Source organism: Boleophthalmus pectinirostris, unplaced genomic scaffold, assembly GCF_026225935.1.
Source record: "Boleophthalmus pectinirostris isolate CB_2022bp ecotype Guang Dong unplaced genomic scaffold, ASM2622593v1 HiC_scaffold_8, whole genome shotgun sequence".
NCBI classification, from domain to species: Eukaryota; Metazoa; Chordata; class Actinopteri; order Gobiiformes; family Gobiidae; genus Boleophthalmus; species Boleophthalmus pectinirostris.
The window spans coordinates 33,602,324-33,622,417 of NW_026571515.1; the positions used below are offsets into that span (position 1 = coordinate 33,602,324).

At 37.6% G+C, this 20,094-nt stretch overlaps 1 protein-coding gene across 2 annotated transcripts; it reads left to right on the forward strand.

Annotated features, from left to right (window-relative positions):
• The first annotated feature begins 1,790 nt into the window (after window positions 1-1,790).
• slc13a3 (solute carrier family 13 member 3) lies at window positions 1,791-18,524 on the forward strand. Of its 2 annotated transcripts, none has more exons than XM_020929624.2 (13): window positions 1,791-1,932; window positions 7,472-7,737; window positions 9,864-10,033; window positions 11,017-11,083; window positions 11,165-11,344; window positions 12,332-12,457; window positions 12,816-12,908; window positions 13,000-13,104; window positions 13,821-13,936; window positions 15,515-15,627; window positions 16,425-16,586; window positions 16,905-17,042; window positions 17,420-18,524. In XM_020929624.2, exons 1-13 carry the CDS (start codon window positions 1,825-1,827, stop codon window positions 17,594-17,596), a joined length of 1,821 nt encoding a protein of 606 aa, XP_020785283.1. In that variant the 5' UTR covers window positions 1,791-1,824; the 3' UTR covers window positions 17,597-18,524. The 2 variants fall into 2 exon arrangements, with proteins under 2 accessions (XP_020785283.1, XP_020785284.1); XM_020929625.2 differs by having other exon boundaries at window positions 13,821-13,918; window positions 17,420-18,523.
• Window positions 18,525-20,094: the final 1,570 nt, after the last annotated feature.

The window sequence follows — 20,094 nt, forward strand, 5'->3', positions numbered from 1 at the left end:
GAACAATTTAGGAAAAATATCTAATTGTGTTTTTCTGACAAGCTGATTCCGATTAGATCTAAGATTTATGTTTTAATAATAGGATTCCATTCAAAGTTACATTCAAAACTAGTCTTGTCATAATACAACAATTTCAAACTCAATTTCATTATTAAGGAATAGACTCCATACTGATTTGACCATTTTTGATAACACAATGATTTCATTGTTTTCAGAATGAAAACAATGAAAACACGTTCTATTTAGACAATAGAATGTGAGAATGTGATTTTCAACCAAAAAAATCATAGAACTTTCTTTTATATTGCTATGTGGTCTTATATCTGTGTAATCCCTGTGTTCCAGGTAGGGTTCATAGTGATCCTTGGGCATATACTAGTCTATGAGCTGTTATACTTCCTCTGATACAGCTCAAGATCATTCTAAAACTATTCAGGAAAAGTTAATTTCTGTCCCGTGAATGTGACTTTTTAGTGTCGATACCTGCTCAAATAAGTATCTAGTTTCGACATAAGATTTAGTATTGATTAGTATTTGATTTCCTACAAAAAGACTTAAATATAAATTGATATAAGAATCGAATGTGTGAATCACATCACATTTGTACAGATCTAAACTCCAAGGTTAGCGTTTTTTATGCAATAAGAAAGGATAGTTTGTTGTTTGTGGAGGAAATTATGATACTTCAATAACTACAATAACTGCAATAACTGACTTTTTTTTTCATTTACTCATTTTGATTCAATTTAAATTAAATGTGTGGCTCTGGAATGTACTGACTGTCATACAAGGTACATATAGCAAAAAATATTTCAACTGTTAGAATTTGTGGAAGACCCATAGTGGTCATAATCACACGGACAGGATGGGTGAAGTGTCTTGCCCAGGGGTTCTGCTCTCTGTGGGTATATCATCTGTCTCGCAATATTCTTTTTTTTGTTTGTTTCTTTGTTTATTTGTCTTACTTGAAATGACATCAGATGAGGGTCTGCATAGGTTTTACAGCCCTATGTAAAACTGGTCATAGATCACTACTTTAGAGAAGGTTATAACAAGGTAGGCCTAAGCATATAGTGGCAAATTCCCATTGACTGACCAAGAGTGGCTCCAAAGATAAGCAGGAATGTAAGGTCATGACCCTGTGACCCCAAGTTAATGAAATCCTTCTTAAAAGTTTAAACAAAAATCTCACTTTTAAATCTAACTTCACCTTGGCACAATGTCATTCAAAGCATTGTACTTGTATAAAATGAACCATTCTAACCAGTATGAAGTATATTAGGATAAGCTATTTAATTAGTTTGCCTTTATATGGAGCCTATTTTAATGGCAAATTGACCAAATCAATGTCATGTCCAATATCTCATTTTATTTTGCTTAAATAGTAACAAAATATAAAATTTGGATGCTAGCAATTGTCATTTTACCTACACCCATTAACTACACACGACTGGTCTTTGAGATATTTGGCACTAAAAACATACGGGCTATCTAGCACATGCATTCCAATTAGGCCTACGTCTTCTTAACAGGCACAATTTTGCAAAATTCTTCCGACAAAAATGTGGAATTTTCTTGTGTTCAAATTGGATGAAAAACTACAAGTCATTCCAGGCTGTAATGCACACAGAAGGCCAGTCTCGTCCTTCAGTTCCGCTTAAATATTTGACAGCGCCTTGGAGTGAGGAGTTAACCAGCAGCGAGCATGTGGTTAATCTTCTCTCAGGCCACACTTCCAGGCTTCAAAGTGCTCCCTCCGGGACGCCCCCGACACACTGGAGCTCCTCTCCTCCACAGCAGTGCGCGCTGGTCCCGCAGGAAATCATGGAGGTATCGGCCCTGGCCAAGAAACTGTGGTGCGTTCACAAGCAACTGATCGTGATTATCACTCCGCTATTGTTTCTGCCGCTCATTTTTGCGCTCCCGGACAAGGTAAGCGGGGACTTGATAAATTGTAATGAGTTAAGTGATTCTGGCTCGTTAAATTCACGTTGACGCAAAGCCAAGTAAGTTAAAGGTGCATTTTGGGTTCATGTGTTGCAACGAGGCCTATTCTTGACCAATCAATTTTTGGCAAGCGTAATCTTTAATAAATTTAAACTGAAAGTACGGCTATTTAAAAGTATATCTAAGTCAAATTAATAAAATGCTCAGGTGCAGGAGACACATCATAACCATTTCACGAAAGCTGTACTACTGTTACTGTACTGTAACGTTTCTTGAGGTGGTCCTGCATGTTTCCATGGAGATTAAACTTATGTGGCATTCATTTATTCATTTAGCCTAGAGGTGTTTCTTATTGCTCAGAAAGAAATAACTGATAGACATGCATTGTTACTGTGATCGGGGTTGCCTCTCCATAGATATGACCTTTCACTTGCCCTCAACTGCTTGTCTCCAGGGGCAGACTGGGACCAAGAAATGGCCCTAGACTTTTCCCCCACAAATCACCCCACAGTGAAAACTGAGGACTGTAACTCTGATTAACAATCAAGGGCACAGGACTTTTGTTTTGCGTCTTAGTCCAATCTTCGCAACGAGGACAACTTAAGTCCTTACGCAATTAACGTCAACTGAAAACGGCCACAGACAAGAAAATGGCATTCAGAGCACGGACACGTTGCGTCAGGTGCGCCTCGCTACATTATCCAGGCGCTTTGGTCCAAAGTGGCAGACCCGCCACCAGAATATTAAGGCTAAATTATCCAGCCCGTAAATACAACATTGACAAATATGGCAGCATATGACGGTACAACACTGATAAACTAGTAGGCCTTCAGAACAGGATTTATGGTATCAATATAATGATATTTTTTGCCATAGTAACAACATTTGTAGAATGTTGTCAGACTTGGGTTTAGGTTAAAGACACTCGTTCATTTCTCTTTCAAGAAGCCTACAACACGTTCAGTTTAAAAAGGCCTTCCATTACCCATTCACTCCACATCTGGCGATGGTAGCCACAGCTGCAAAGAGAATGATGGACACAGACCTACACAAACACATCACATACATAAGCAGTGAGCAACATGCCTTGCTGAAGGACACAACAACATGTACTTGGTCGGTGCTGGGATTGAATCAGACTGATATTTGGGTTGGAGGGTACACTCTATATCCACCACTGAGCCACAAAAGTAAACACCAAAATCCAAACATCGATTGAATAATACTGTGGAGCATTCCAGGTAAAGCAGTGGCATGTCCATGGAGACAAGCAGTATTTGGGCTCTCCACCAAAAAGTTACATAGTGCGTGTTTAATTCCCAAACATTAATTTAATTCACAAAACTATATTTCATCATCCAAGCTGCATAGGCCTACTCCACAGAAAAGCATTCAACATAATATGAGAAACATAAATGTTCTCAAACAACAAAATATCTTGTTATGTTAAAAAAAAAAAAAAAAAAAGGCTTACCCTGTAGATTAGACTAGGGCCTGACCGATATATCGGTTGGCCGATATTATCTGCCAATATGGGCACCTGGAAATATATCGGCGATCGGCCAAAAATCTTGCCGATATTTCACGTGGGCATGTTATACCTCGTTATAAAGCAAATGTCCTAATATGTGGCTCCGCATCAGTATTTATCTGCAGACTAATTTATCTGTGTGTCTGTACTGTCCCTGAACGCACCCCCACAGTCACTTCACTCACGTATGCTTGTTTACACCCGCAGCCACAGATCCATGTGCAACACTGAGATTATATTCTTTTTACTGACAATCGGTTTGAGTCATGATTAAAAGGACATTTATTAGTGCAGACTTTTGATCTGAGAGGAGCCTGTGTGAGTGGTGAGTGTTGGAAATGTGTTGATTTAGAAGCTAGTTTTGATTCTTTCTCATTGGTTAGCGATTAGCTGCTGTAGCTCCCACACATAAACAGGCTGTTTTCTCTTCTGTTGGCCTATTGTAAAGTGACTATATTGGCCATATATATGCTACTGGATCAGCATTGATATGTGAATGAGCTGACCGAACGAAACGGCTCTTAGAGCCGGCTCTTTGAAGCGGGGACGGGAACCTGCACCGCATGCAGACTCGTGGTAGGTTGACAGCGGGCAAAAACTAAACTTTCAGAAATATGCGTGTGCAAAGGATAGAAAAAACTTGCATGTTTGACTGCAGTTCAGCATAACATGAATAAACCAGAACTAATCTTTGGACCAAGAGAGGGCGAGAGACAGAGACCGAGTCCTGACACTCAGTCCTGTTTCAATTCTGGTTTAGTCCTGATTTACACATGGTTTAGATCTGTTTTATTCCTGGTTTAGTCCTTTTTCAGTCCTGGTTTAGACCTGCTTGCAACAAAATAACCTGAAGAGTTGCATGGAAACCGAAAGAGCTGCTGTTCCGGTTCTTTGTAGGATCATGTCAAGATGTGGTTTACACTGGTGTTTACATATTTGCGCCACCCTCAGGCCACATCAGGCACATGCACACCAAAATGTTTTATCATTTAGATTTAGATTTAGATTTTATTTATTGTCATTGTATGAAATATAAGGAAACTTCAACAGAGCAGATCTGTAGCAGTAAAAATTAACAAATATACACACATCCATACCAATAAAAAACATAAAATAAATAAAATAAGTAGATGATTGCACAGAGTCCCTTCAGGCCTTTTATCTGTGCCCTTGGAGCACGTCCGTTTGTATCTGACGTACCGTTTCATTTGCAGATTCGACAAGAACAATGCCGACTCCAATCAAACTTGTCTAACATGACTCCAGAATAAAGTACATCAATGCTAGCAATTATGTATGTGACTATAAGTTGTTTGGTGTCCTTTAATGACTACAATAAATAGGCTATAAAAATATAAGTAAGAGGGTGCATGGACCTCCAACTCACGCAACCCGTGAAGAAAATAGGTGTTGGGTCTTTACTCCTACTTTAACATATTGATCTGTTCAGCACCTATATCTGTCATGTGCGTTACAGTCACATTGGAGGCATGTTAACTTGTGAAAGTCACGCTTAACATCGGACAAATTAGCACTGTTTTTAAAAGCGTGAGTACATCCTTTACCATGTGCCTTGTGCGTACACTACAGCGCTGAACTAAAGTCTGCAAAGCGTGCATGATGGTGTTTTAAAAGGCTGCAACGCAAACTTCGCTTCCATGTCTTGATGTGACACCTGGCAGGGCGTGTTATCTTGTGACATCAGTGCACAATTTACCACTGTTATTTAAAGCATGATTGTGCTGTGTCCTTATATAATAGTTTTCCTAATCGTGGTTTTGACAGTAGCCGTAGTTGACACCAACTCAATAGGAGTTTGAGCCATGTTTGGAATAATTTGGAGTATAGCGACACAGGGTGACTCTTGTCACATGTAGCGTCAGAAGCCAAGTGCTTTTATGTTCACTTTGCCATATGAACTTATTGCCACTTGATAGTTGACTTTCCACAATGTCATGCATGTGCACATTACGCTGCTTGTGGCGCTCAAAAAAGTGCCGTGTAATTGCACATGAGTGGATGACTGTATTGTAATGTCACAGGATAACATGGCAATGATGTCTGAGCATAAGTGGCAGTGCACTGAGTGACCATGACGTGTCGCTGTGTTTAACACTTTTGTGACTTTGCATTTGTATAACATTAGTATACATGATATCAGATCATTATAGTTGTTCTAATTGATCATTAGCATTTTTTGCCAGGCACGCGAGGCCCTCAAGAGGACACAGCGCAATCAGGCTTTAAATAACAGTTGTAAACTTTCCAAAGTGGGTGTCACAAGATAACACGCCCTGCCAGGTGTCACATCAAGACATGGAAGCAAAGTTTGCGTTGTAGCCTTTTAAAACATCATCATGCAACCTTCTGGAGATTTTAGTTTAGTGCTGTAGTGCGCACACGACGCACATGGTAAAGGATGGACTTGCGCTTTTAAAAACAGCACTAACTTGTCTGATGTTAAGCATAACTTTCACAAGTTAACATACCTCCAATGTGACCGTAACGCACATGACAGATATAGGTGCTGAAGAAATTGTTTGATATGTTGGGGTATCGTAGAGGTGCAGAAACAGAACTTGTTGTTTTCTTCACTAATGACGTGAGTTCGAGGCCCACACACCCTCTTCCTCATATTTTTATAGCCTGCCTATCATAGTCATTAAAGGACACCAAACAACTTATAGTCATATATACAGTTACAACCATTAATTTACTTTATTTTGAAGCCATGTATTAATCGCAGTCATGTTAGACAAGTTTGATTGGGGTCAGGATTGTTCTTGTTGAATCTGCAATTGAAACAATACGTCAGATACAATTGATAAAACATCTTGGCGTGCATATGTCTGATGTGGTCAGGGGATGGCGCAACTATGTAAACACCAGTGTAAACAAATCACATCTTGACATGATCCCACGAAGAACCGGAACACCGGCTGCTTTTAGTGAGCTGAGCCAAAAGAGGCGATTCTCTATAAAGAACTGGAATACCCATCACTACTAGCTAGCTAGAATGTGAGGCAGAAATGCCATTAGGCCGACCTACTGTCTGTAAATATGACCTAAAGAGGCAGAATAACAATAAATTTTGCCTAAATAAACCCAATTTAATATCCACCAGAGCCAAACCTAAGTTTTTTAAACAATTCAAGATTTACAGTGAATTTTTACAGCACTAAATATATCGGTGATATATATATATATATATATATATATATATATATATATATATATATATATATATATATATATATATATATATATATATAGTATATATCGGTTATCGGCAGCTCCAACTCCTATTTTATCGATATTATATCTGTCGCAGCAAAATCCATATCAGTCTGGCCCTAGTTTAGACATCCACATAACTACATGCATGGGATAGGCAGTGCATATTTCAGTCGGTTCCATCCCAACTTCAGCTACTGCAAATGCTGTTGTGTCACTTAGTGCTGTAGGCCTTCAGTAATTTTGTTGATTAATTGGTTAATGTTGTCTTAATCGATCAAAATGTGTATTAGTTAACAAATAATTTAATTTAGATTTTAAGGATTTAAATGGTACAACACCAGATAGGAGAATTTAGAGTTACCTGAGGAATTGGTATTTGATAGGCTATTTATATGTAAAAGGAAAGACTGAACTCATGATTAAGAAGTTGAATCTGTCTTTATAAATACGTTGTTACCTGGGACTTTTGTCTTCATAAATACTTGTTTTTGCTTGAACTCCTGTACAGTTGTAGTTTTATGAGTTTGGGTCAGATGCATAGAGCTTTGTAATGGTTTTGCCATTCTACCTTTTTTACTCGACTATTAATCAGCCGGACATGTTTTTATTCAACCAAGAATTTCTTTAGTCAACTGCAGCCCTAGTGTCATGGGGCAAAACAATTTTCTCACAGTAGGAAAGGTAACCACAAACTTTTTTTCATGGAAGAGCTCCCTTCAATTGTGTATTATTTAATCTTTATTTTTCATTTTTCAGGAGGGAAAATGCTTATATGTGGTGGTTTTAATGGCTACTTTCTGGTGCACGGAGGCCCTCCCGTTAGCGATCACGGCAATGCTTCCCGTGTGCTTGTTTCCCACTCTGGGCATCCTTCCATCTAAAGAAGTGTGTCCTCAGTACTTCCTGGAGACTAACTTCCTGTTTCTGAGCGGGCTAGTGATGGCGTCGTCCATTGAGGAGTGGGGTTTGCACCGAAGAATTGCTCTGAAGGTTCTGAGCATCGTCGGCGTTCAGCCCGCATGGTGAGATTTGTTCTTTTAATGGAACTGTATGTAAGATTTTGATTTGGACTGTGTTCCCAAATATGAGGTAACCATGTTAAAATCAAGCATAGCTCTTATGAAAATTATTGGACATGATGGCAAAGTTGTTTATGTTATAATTTTTCGTTTTGGTTTTCAAAACAATGATCAAATCAGAAAAAAGAATGAGCCTCACATGAGTCTCCCATTTAGGTTGCCAGTGCTGCCATTCAGTTAGTTTTAACATTAAAGTTTTGTTTTTTTTTTCCTTTGCTATTTAACCTGAAAGGACTCTCTCTGTTCTGAATGGTCACTACCTAAACCTCAGCATATGCAGCCAATCATGACTCAGTGCCTCTGCTACAATATATATCTGTCCATACATGGAGAATGACAAACACCTGTATGTGTTCTACACTAGCAACCAAAGTTAATTTGTGATTATATTACCTGTTTTAAAACCAAGAGCGTAGGGTACATACATTGCTTTTAATTTCAGACACGTTGATCAATCCATCATATAACCGTAGACTGTATAAAATAGTGGATTAAGGGAGTGTGAGATCATCCATAGCGTTCGGCTGTGGCCAGTGTGTGAAATACCCGTTAGTATTTGGGGATGTCCCCATCTCCGAATTGTTGAGCAATACAGACTCAAATGTGAAAAAAGACACCACAGTGGAGGCCACAGACAGCCTATAGCAGAGGTATTCAACTAAAATTTGAGGAGGTCCAGTTAGAGAAAATCTCCTTAAGCAGAGGTCTGGGACATCATAATGTCTAACTTGCGTTATCTCTGGGAGGTGGGAGATCAGTAAAAACGCAGGAGACTCGGTATTTGTGTTTCATGGCTGGTGCCGTGTATTGACAGTGCAAAAAAAGTGAATAAGACAAATGATATATATATATTCAGTATTTACAGCATTTACATCTGCAGATTACAATGATCAACTTTAGAATTAAGTTAATGGGTTTTTAACCTCATAGTAAGTCAGTCAACTCTGTTCAAGTCAAGTCAGATTAATTCAAGTTAATTAAAGTGCCCTTGTATAAATATGTACATTATTAAACATTCAGCTCACAGTACCACGATATCACAACAATAGCAGCAATAGTGGACAGAATTCAACATTTTAAACAAAAAAGGATAATAGTCACTTTGCTATTGGCTTTATCATAGTTCATTGCGCCGGTGAACAATGTGGGCTTAATGTCCATAATCCATGTCCGTAATCAATAACTGGAATGTCCATGTACTAATTGTTCATATGTGCACAAACAGAGTTTGTGTTGGTAGTAAAGTGTGGGTAACCTAGTGGACCTCCTGCAACAGCCCCTACCAGACTGTAGAAGCTTGTTGAGTATGTATGAGTTGTGAATAGGTTCTCTGGGCTTCAGCTCGCCATTTTTTTGCTGACCGGCAATTGTAGGAATATTTTCTATTAACTGCAGTTAGCTGTATTTTAACCTGGGTTACACCAGCTTGTCAAAGCCTGATCTTGTTAGATCTCAGAAGCTAAGCAATGCCTTGCCTGCTTAGTACTTTTATGTGAGAATGCCTGGAATACCAGGTGCCAGAGTGGGGCACCTGGTATCTTTAGGAAAGGCACTTCACCCACATTTCCTAGTATGAAAATGATGTGGTTGTGAATGATTGCTGGTAGTTGAAAGGGCTGATGGCGCAGAATGGCAGCTTTGCTTCCGTCAGTCTGTCCCGGGGCAGTTATGGCTACAATAGTAGGGTTATCTGTTGAGACTGGCTTATTCACTCCAGCATACCATCAGATCATAGCTGCACTGTGTATTTTTACTGTATATTTTTAACTGTGCAAGGTGGAATGTTGTTACCTCACCAAAAACATTCCTGGAATTATGTTTTGTTTCATTCACATGTTTGAGTAACTCTTTACTATTAATTATTAATTCAATGTGAAGGAAAGAACTTTAAACAACATAATAACAGATCAGAAAATAGTATAATATATGCCCTTTAACTTTTTGTATATAAGCACTTTTCTATGTGTTTACTGTTGTAATGCGACCTTGAATGTACAGAAAGGCACCTAGTAAATAAAATGTATTATTATCATTGCTGGTTTACGAACTATTTCTCATCAAAATTTTAGGTTGATTCTGGGGATGATGCTGACCTCGTCCTTCCTCTCTATGTGGCTCAGTAACACTGCCACAACGGCCATGATGCTGCCCATTGCCAACGCCATCCTGGAGAGTCTGTTTGGAGACCTGGAGACACTCAAAAGCAAATGCACCAACAAAGAGGACACAGAGAATGATGGTATTTTGTTTAGTTTTTTCCCTTGACCAGTTAAAACGTGCTAAAATCAAGATAAATGATGGATATACTATAGGTGCACATGTACTAACAAAGAGGAAACAGACACAGGCAGCATTAATGATATTTTCTTATATGTTATAGGCCTGTCACTGGCTGTTGAATAAATGAGAGATGAATCATAATATTTTGGGCACAATATTGATCTATGTAGCTTCTATTTGCACCAGTGAACCACTTTCCTTTTTTGTAGTTTGTTAATCGACAGCCTTCTAACTTTTTCCTTCAAAAGCTAAAATGCTAAAATTAAGAAAAAATAATGACGGTATACTATGTAGCTTTTCTGATGGGAGCTAGTCCTCATGAGAGATGTTTTTAACAGGAATATTCCACAATATGGCATTAAACCCATCTATCATGCATTTAATTAATTACAGATTAATTTACTTAATTTCTTCCTCAAAAATGCCCTGAAAAATATTCTTACTTGCTTTTCCACAGATCTAATCTGTGATTTGATTTGATCTGACCTGTGATTTGATCCATGCAGATAAATAACTTTATTGTCATTCTGTGGAAAATTCCAGGCAGGCAAAGTCTCTGTGGAGACAGAAAATCTCCATGGAGACAAGCAGATGAAATACCAGAAAAGTTACACAGTGCACCTTTAAAGCAATCTCAGTTATACCTGCCTCTGTTCAAACTGAAATTTACATTAAACTAAAATGATCCAACTTTACTGTTATGATATTATCTGCACTATAATATTATGTAGGGCTTCAAGCGGTACCGTATGGTTCATGCACATGGGCGCAGGACACAATGGTTCACCTGTGTTTTTAATATGTAATCCAGCAAAGTTAGACAATATTCATTCACTAATTGATTATTGACACAGCTTTTGCTTAAGTGGGGCATCCAATGTACCAAAGGTCTTTAACCCTTAAATTTTAACCCACTTTGAACACGTGTGATGTCTTTTTCAGCTCACTCCACTAAGCTGCAATCACTTCCCTCCATGCTATCGGAAAAACAAATACTATCAAGAGATAGGTAAGGCAACAAATCTTAAGAATCCATTTTTACATTTTTAAGAACATTTTTGAAATTTACATTGTGCTTTTTGTTTTACAGTGAGGATGCCCCCGAGACCCCAGACCCACGGAGCACAGAGGAGATTCAGTCTGAGGCACAGTACCAGCTCCAGGTTTGGAAAGGCTTCCTCATCTGTATCCCATACGCCGCCAGTATCGGAGGAACTGCCACTCTGACCGGCACAGCACCAAACCTCATCCTCATTGGACAACTCAAGAGGTACAAAGGAAAAAGAATGATTTTACAGATTAAAGTCGAACTTGAGTAAAAGAGCCTGACACAGAACTGAGCCTACAGTTAGCATCACACCTCCTGGGAATGCTGATGACATCTGCTGCAAAATATGAATTGAAATTGAAAACTAGTCAGAACACTTAATCCAGTGGTTCCCAAACTGTGTTGTAGGGGGTACATGTGTAATTTTTTGTAAAAAAAGAGAAAATTGACTTGCGGGGCCCACAGGGCACACAGCAAGCAGTGGCCATGCCACACTATGTCCACTCTTATGTTTATAGGCCTACTTTCTGTCTGTTTTTATTCAGGACCACAAGTCTATAAAGATCTTATCTATGTCCTGTGTTATAACCACGGGACGTCGCATTCTAAACAAGAGGTGTGCCACATGAAAATGAGGCCTTGATTGAATCTAGTCATCTGATGAATGAAAAGCAAAAAGCGTAAAACCTATAAAACTTGGTAATATTCCCCAGCGGTTTGCATCCATTATCCAAATCTCTGCATTTCGTTGAGCTCGTGTGTAAATCCAGAGTTTTATTTTTCAACAACAATGAAACAATCTGCTGGACATGTTGTCCAGATTTATTTGTGACAAATCAAATATAGTCCAGTAAAGTGTACAAATGCCACTGGATGTGGTAGATGCGGTGATATACAATCCAAGCCAGGAGATATAATCCGGGGTGGGCAGACAGAGCGCTCTTTGTCTGAGCACAAATGTTACTGTGTGCTCTGGGTTTTGAACTCACATGAAGAATTTTTTTATATTTTATATTAATACTAAATTTTATATATTATTATATATATAATTTAACTATGGCATTGCTAGTAGTAGTAGTAGTAGTAGTAGTAGTAGTAGTAGTAGTAGTAGTAGCAAGTAATTAACTGGGAATAGTAGTTGTAGTAGTAGTAGTACTCATAGTATTAGTAGAAATAGAGACAGTATTTTTACATTTGCTTGTTTTGCAGTTACTATCCTGAATGTGACCTGATAAACTTTGGTTCATGGTTTGCGTTTGCCTTCCCACTCATGCTGCTCTTCCTGTTCGTGGGGTGGCTCTGGATCGCATTTCTCTATGGAGGACTTAATACACGGTAATGTATACAGCTTAAATAGTTGCATTTAATGTCATAACTTTCTAAAGAAACCATAGTTAAATGTAGGATGGAAGGTCTGAATAATATGGTAGAGTATGTTGGTACTAGTGTCAGAATGCCTTTTTATATAGTTTATTGTTAATATTTTTATACATAATTGCTCATGCCATTAAAAACAAAACAGCATCAGTACAAAATTAAATCCTTAAATTTAATTAATTAATGGATCTAAATTGTAGAGACTTGACTATTTTAAAAATGGCATAGTTTTTATACACTGATACCGATCGTTGAGTATTGCATGAATTCACTGTATTTTCAAAGCTCATAGATTTTTTCCTATCTTCTCCTACAGGTTGTGTTTTAAAAAGGAGGACCACCGGGCGAAGGCAGAGGCCAGAGCCAAAGCCATGATCATAGAAGATTACAAAAAGCTCGGGCCCATAAAGTGAGGACTCCTGTATGTCTTCAGATCTTGCTGTAGCCTCTGTGAATACTTCTCCTTTATATTTTCACTCACTTTTTCTCCTCTTTTCCAGTTTTGCAGAAGGAGCGATCTCTTTCTTTTTCATACTATTTGCGGTTCTCCTGTTCACAAGAGATCCCAAGTTTGTCACTGGCTGGGCGGTGTTTTTTAAAAAGGGGTAAGTCTTCCATAAGTTGTGACAAAATCACTACTTATGTTGTAACTTGAATGATCAACCAGTGCATGTGCATGTTTTTGTATCCCTGGACAAGACACAACAATATATACAGCATTTCTATGGCTGGAAATTGTGACAAATTTGCAGCCATATTCTCTCTAGTCAGTCCCACAACAGCTGTGGCTATATAATAGGCTAATTGTCACTGATAGTGGGGACTGGGGTGTGAGTGACTGAATGAATGTGCATTGTTTTTGGGTATCTATAGTGTTAGGGTCCTAATAGCTGCAAAAGACAGAAGTTTAGAAGTTAAGGGAAGTAAGAATGTAGCCTATTTATATGAATTGTGATTGATTGATTGATTGATTGTTTGACTGATTGACGGTCACAAACAGGACACAATATGTAGGAAATCTTGTCTTTCTGGTTAACTTTTGCTTACTTGGCCATAGCACCTTGAAAATGCCTGATTTCATTTAATCTGGGAAACTAAATAGGGTTGGGCCTGGTTAGTACTTGTATCGGAGACCACTGGGAATAGCGTGTGCTGCAGTGAGGCTGCAGTGGCTAGGCCTCACTTCAGTCAGTCTACCGCAGGGCAGTTTTGACCACAATAGTAACTTAATAACCGAGTGAGTGAGTAACACACTAGAAAGGTGCCATATATTGTAAATCCTTTACATTATTACTAATATTGTGATAATTCTGCATTTTAGTTATGTTTCAGATGCAGTCACTGGTGTCATTATTGTGTCCATCCTGTTCTTCTTCCCATCTCAGAAACCCTCTCTACACTGGTGGTTTGACCCTCTTGGTAACAAAACAAATCTATGTAATTTCCTTAAAGGTGCATTATATACATTTTTGGTTGGAGGACTGTCACCTACTTGTTTCTTATTGAAAAGTCATTGCTCTGTCTGGAATATTCAACAGTATGACATTAAACATCTCTATCTTAAAAAAAAATTACTATGAGCAGGGTTGCCTCTCCACAAATTTGAGAGGTTTAATGCCATACTGTGAAACATTCCAGACAAAGCAATAACATCTCCATGGAGAAAAGCATTTGATGAATAGAAAGAAGAAAAGTTACACAATACACCTTTAATGTTGGACTAGATCAGTGATTTTTATTTATTTTTTGTTAAATCTTAATGGTTTAGACCTGGCATAGTCCTGGTTTGTATCTGCATTTTTTTGTTCTGATTATAGTTTTTGCAGTTTGTATTTACCCCAAAGTTAGTTCTTGTATTTTTCAGTAAATATAAATGTATTCAATAACATAATTACTAATATTGCATAATTATAATAACTTTTGGGTCATATTAGTTCAGTGTTAAATACTAGAAATAATCCAGAGAATGTTAATGATGTAGATTAGACTACAATACTCTGTTTGTGTGATAACTGTAATCTCTGGAGCTTTACTGTGTGATTGAGTATGGAGGTCCAGGTTTATCCAGGAACACATTGCCTAAACCAGCAATAAAGTAGAACTAAACCAAGTATAAACCAGGATTAATATAGGATTAAATACAAACTAATTGAACCAGGACCAGACTTTAGACAACACTAGACCATCTAAACCGAGATTAAAACTAGGAATAAATCACAATTTGAACTGGGCCTAAACAGAACTAAGAGATGTCTAAACTAAGCCTGAACCTGGATTAGTAGTAACTTTTCCTTAACCTTAACCTTGACTAAATTTGGAAACTGGACTAGACCATAACTGAACCAGATCTAAACAATGTTAAAGCAGGACTAATCTATAACTAATTCAGACAGGATGACACCATGTCAAAAAACAGGTCAAAATCGGAACTAAACCAGGGTAAACTAGGAGCAATTAAATCTTGATTAAACCAGTAGTAGACCAGAACTAGGCCAGGTCTAAACCAAAATTAAGCTTGTACTTAAAACAACCAGGACTAAACTAGAATTAATTCAGCCAGGATGAAGCTATGTTTAAACCAGGTCTAAACTAGGAGTAAACCAGGAGTAGGAGTAGACCTGGTTTAGAGCTGATTTAGTCCTGGTTTAGATTAAACCAGGACTAAATCAGCTCTAAACCAGGTCTAAACCAGGTCAAACCAGGACTAAAACTAACAGCAACTTAACCTTCATTGTACCAGAAGCAAACTAAACCAAACTAAACCAAGTCTTAACAGGAATAAACAAGAACTCACCCAGGATTAAACCAGGTATAATGAACAAGGATCTATTATAGGTCATATTATAGGACTCTTGAGGAGCTTGAGTGAGGAGCCATGCTTTGTTTGAGCAGCTGACCAAACAAACACAGGGGGGCACAGGGTTGAGAGTGGCCATTATTTACAAACTGTGCTGGACACTCAACGCAGTCTTTATCCAGTGTGGTAAATCTTTCTTTTGTCTCACTTCTGCTCAGTTTCCAACACTCCGTACGTCCCTCTTTTGTCCTGGAAAAAAGCTCAGGATTCTGTTCCCTGGAACATTATTCTGTTGCTGGGAGGAGGCTTCGCTATGGCTAAAGCCTGTGAGGTAAACTACAAAAGCTGAGCATAATCATAAATCATTCAAGAAGTTTGAATTGAAAAGTCACACAAGGAGATCATTATTTTACATTGTGTTCATTTTAAACCAAAATACTGATCTCTAATGATTAACAAAAAACAACAGAACTGCAGAACTGATATTGTCATTTTACAGTAGCAGGCAGGAGATATTCATTCATTATGTTTTGTTTATGGCTATGCAACATTTTTGAAACATATGGGTATGGCCTGAATGTGTGTGTGGGAGGAAGGGGGTGGGGTAGTTGAAAGCAGGAATTTTAATGAAGTAGTTGCAAAACCCCAATCATTCTTGATAAACTATTTTTCATTATGAATGAAGTCTTCGCTCATGCTTTATTAAGGCTAATTAGAGTTCCCCAAATTTCCTCCCCTGTAGTAAGTGTTAGGACCATTTTGAAAATATTTAGTATTTAGGTACAGAATAATGTACTTTGTAATGTATTTTGTTGTGGACCAGTCAGAGTACGGTATTCTGAATACTTAAAATACTTTCATGTTATAATTATAAGAGTATTTTTGCTTCTGTATTAATGCTGCTCAGCTGCTCTGGCATGATCAAGTCTGTGATGTCTTCCTTATATTTCATAAATATAAGGGTATTCTGAAAATCACCTAATGAAAGGGTAATTGTACTAGAATACAGTTAGACAAAGTTAGTATTCTGAATATGTATTTTCAGTACATGTATTTAGTTACGTCTGAACACTATAGTCTATCTCTTGTTTCTGTCCTCTCTGCCCCCTGTATTGTGCTGTTTATCAGGAGTCTGGTCTGGCCTCTTGGATCGGATCTTACCTCCAGCCTCTGGCTCAGGTTCCTCCAGCTGCAGCAGTGATGCTCATCACCGCCTTCCTCGCCTGCTTCACAGAGTTCGCCTCCAACACGGCCACCATCATCATCTTCTTACCTGTCATCGCTGAACTGGTGAGATTATAGGGATAACTATGTATATCTAGTCTAGCGCGGATACTTAAAAATGGATTGGATATCCTCTTCCAAATATTGATTCATATATATTTTTATTTATGCAGATTGGTTCTGTACTTATTTGAGAAAAAATAAGTCACATAACATTTTTTCAGTTTTTTCATATTAGATTTTTGGTTAAAGAAAATGTTTTTCAGTCTTATCTGAAATCCATATCTGATGTAGTTTGTTATGTTAGATCTGGTTGTTACTACACTAAACTAGTTTACTTACTAACTTATTTACTCATTGCACTTAACATTATTGTTTTTCCAGGCTAATCATGTCTCAGTGAATCCACTCTATTTCATGATACCTGCAACAGTGGGTTGCTCCTATGCCTTCATGTTGCCAGTGTCCACTCCTCCAAACTCCATCGCTTTTGCATCGGGACATCTCCGGATAAAAGATATGGTATATTCAAACTTACTCTTACTCTTTCTCTATATTTTTGTCCTCCACATTGGTCAGTTTATCCATCCTGCTGTCTGTCCTTGGGCATGACAGTGGGAGAACATGCCTTTAAACTCTTAAAAGGATTGTATCCATTTTCTCAATCTATTAAAAACTTTGCTCTGGTCTCTGAAAATGTGAAAAACATGTTTTAATATTAAAGGCCTATGTAAAAGTGGAGATGTATTTTGCTTCCAGAACCTCAGCATGTTTCAAAATCAACTGGACTGTTTGAGCGTCTTGGATCTTGTTGAAAATTACTTTTCGTGCTTAATTAAAGCTTTATAGAAAATGTCACTGTATATTCCCATTCTCTCCCCTCTGCTGTCCCCCTCCAGGTGAAGACAGGCTTTGTGATGAACATCCTGGGCATCCTGTGTGTGTCTATGGCCATGAACACGTGGGGCCATGCCATGTTTGATTTGGGCTCATATCCAGAATGGGCCCATCCCATTAACAGCACAGCAGGAGCCACCAGCATCAGGCTCTCTCCCATCCAAAACACTACGCTCTGATCCAAACACTGCACTCTGAGCCAAACACTGCGCTCTGAACGGGGGGCTGGAGTGACTGTGAGGGGATCCAACACTAAAGCACATATGGACCCAACTTAAGAAAACCTGGGACATTTATGGATGGGGGGATGACACAGGAAAAGTTATGTAAAATGTGCACATGGACAACTGCGGAAGACCTCAAGGGCGTACTTTGGAAATAGTAAGGTCCATCATGTCAAGTCCTGGTTTAGACCTGGTTTAGACCTGTTTTACACCTGCCTAAGATCTGGTTAGGCCTAGTTTGGACCTGATTTGGACCTAGTTTGGACCTGGCTGAGACCTGATCTAGACTTGATTTAATCCTAGTTTAGTATTCCTAGTTAAATCTTATCTAATTTCAGGAAAAACAAAATAACTTCCCTTGCTTCTTGATTAACAGCTTTTAGTGCTCATTTCATTCAAAGTGAGATTTTGACACAGACAGACCATGCTTTTCTCTGGTTACTTTACTTGTCAGTCATGTCCACCGGAACTAGGTAAGAGAAGACCCACTCCCAGGCTACTTAAATCCTGTTTTAATGCTGGTTTGGTCTTTACATTGTTATTTTGTTGTATTGTAAAAAATACTGAGATCAGGACCTATGAGCAAAAGTGGCATTTTACTGTGTTTGTTTATGCAAATGAAATTGAACTGTGAAATTATATTGTAAAGTTAAAATACTAAAAAGTATGATTTGTAAGTGATTTCTATACATACTGTAAGTATGTTACCAGTCTTAGCTAAAGTACCTTTAGTAGCTACTATTACAGTATAAAGTAGTTACAATGAATGTAACTGAAATAAATCTGCTACAGTAATGTATATTTGTGAATAATAGTTGATTACATTCTACACCTTTTTTAAAATACAATTCCACCTCAAAAAATTATTTTATTTTCTGAATGAACACAGATCAATGAATGTGTATTTTATTGTGATTTCTGAAACTTGAAATAAATGCATGCTTCAACCATTTTTATGCGTTTATTTTTTGAAAATGTATTTCTGATGAATACCTGCATTAAAATGTGTTTTGTAATGTATTCTGATATATGGTCCAATCAGAGTACTATATTCTGAATGATTAGAGTACTTTTACATTGCACTGCATTATATTACAGTGAAAAAACATGACATATAATTCCAAACAGCTTTATTTTTGTTGCATTGTTTGTTTTGCATTATGCATGTAGGTCTAACTAGAGGAAAATCCCAAGTATTTTTTCACCTTTAATACCATGCAGTTTAAAGTGATAATGTATTCCTTTGATTTTAGGAGAGCAACTGTACCAACATACAGTTGCTCAAAACGTGGATTTAGGTACTTGCCCACACTGTTTATTGTTTAGTCGGTTTATAACTATAATACTTACTGTATTATCATGACATCACAAGATGGAGCAAAGTTTTTCAGTTTGAGAGAAGAACTCAGCCTAAATATGCAGGGTTTGTGTGTTTAACATGTGAATGAAACAAAACACAACTCCAGGTATGTTTGTGTTTGTGCTGAGGAAACAACATAATATAGATCATAAACCATACATTCACCGTGGTTGCAGATGTAATGCAAATGCATTCACTGTTCTGCTTTTCTAGGTTTTTCAGTATATAAAAACACACTTATTTTTTGATATATTTACATTTTATTAAATAGTTATGGTCATTATTGTGAATACTGTGGTAAGTGAGTGTCACATGGGCCCCAGTGTAAATAAGGAAGAGCCTATAAATTCCTCTCGATGTTTGTTTGGGTTTAAAGTGTCTGCAGTCACAAGCACCGCTATAATGGTTAACCTGTGCAACCTGTGTTATTCAATGCGACAAGTTCACTAGAGTTGAATACTAAACTTATTTTATGTTTTTATTTGGGTCAGTAAATTATTCATACATTGACTTTTTGACTTATTTTTTCCTTTCCAAACTCCATTAAGAGAAACATCACCAAATAAGCCTCTTCGTGGGTTTCAACTTCCTGTTATATGCAATATATTGGGGATTTTTTCTGTAATACTTACATTCAATAAGAAACAATTGCATTTGAAGTTAGTTAATGATGTCTTAATTTCTGACAGAAGGCATAGGTCTATGTAACTCTATGGGAGAAAGAAGAAATATTCAAACTTATGATCCACAAATGTTGACTATTATCATCATTTGTCCTCCACTGATCCTCCATAAACCTGCCATAAAAATCTAATGGTTTGGCCATAAGGAGTGAAGTCCTTGTTGCAGAATAATGGCACCACTTTCTGAGGCTATAGTTAACATATATTTTTACTTTTGTGTGTAAATAGACTCAGTAATAAGAGATATTAGGCATAAACTGGTTCAAAACATCTGCAATCTGATGTTAAACTGCAAATTCCAACATAGTGTTTGATCTGTTCTTTAGCCCAAATATTAAATTAGCTATTCAAACTATGATATATTCTGAAACCCATGGATAGGTATTCTACATTGTTATGAACACAACATA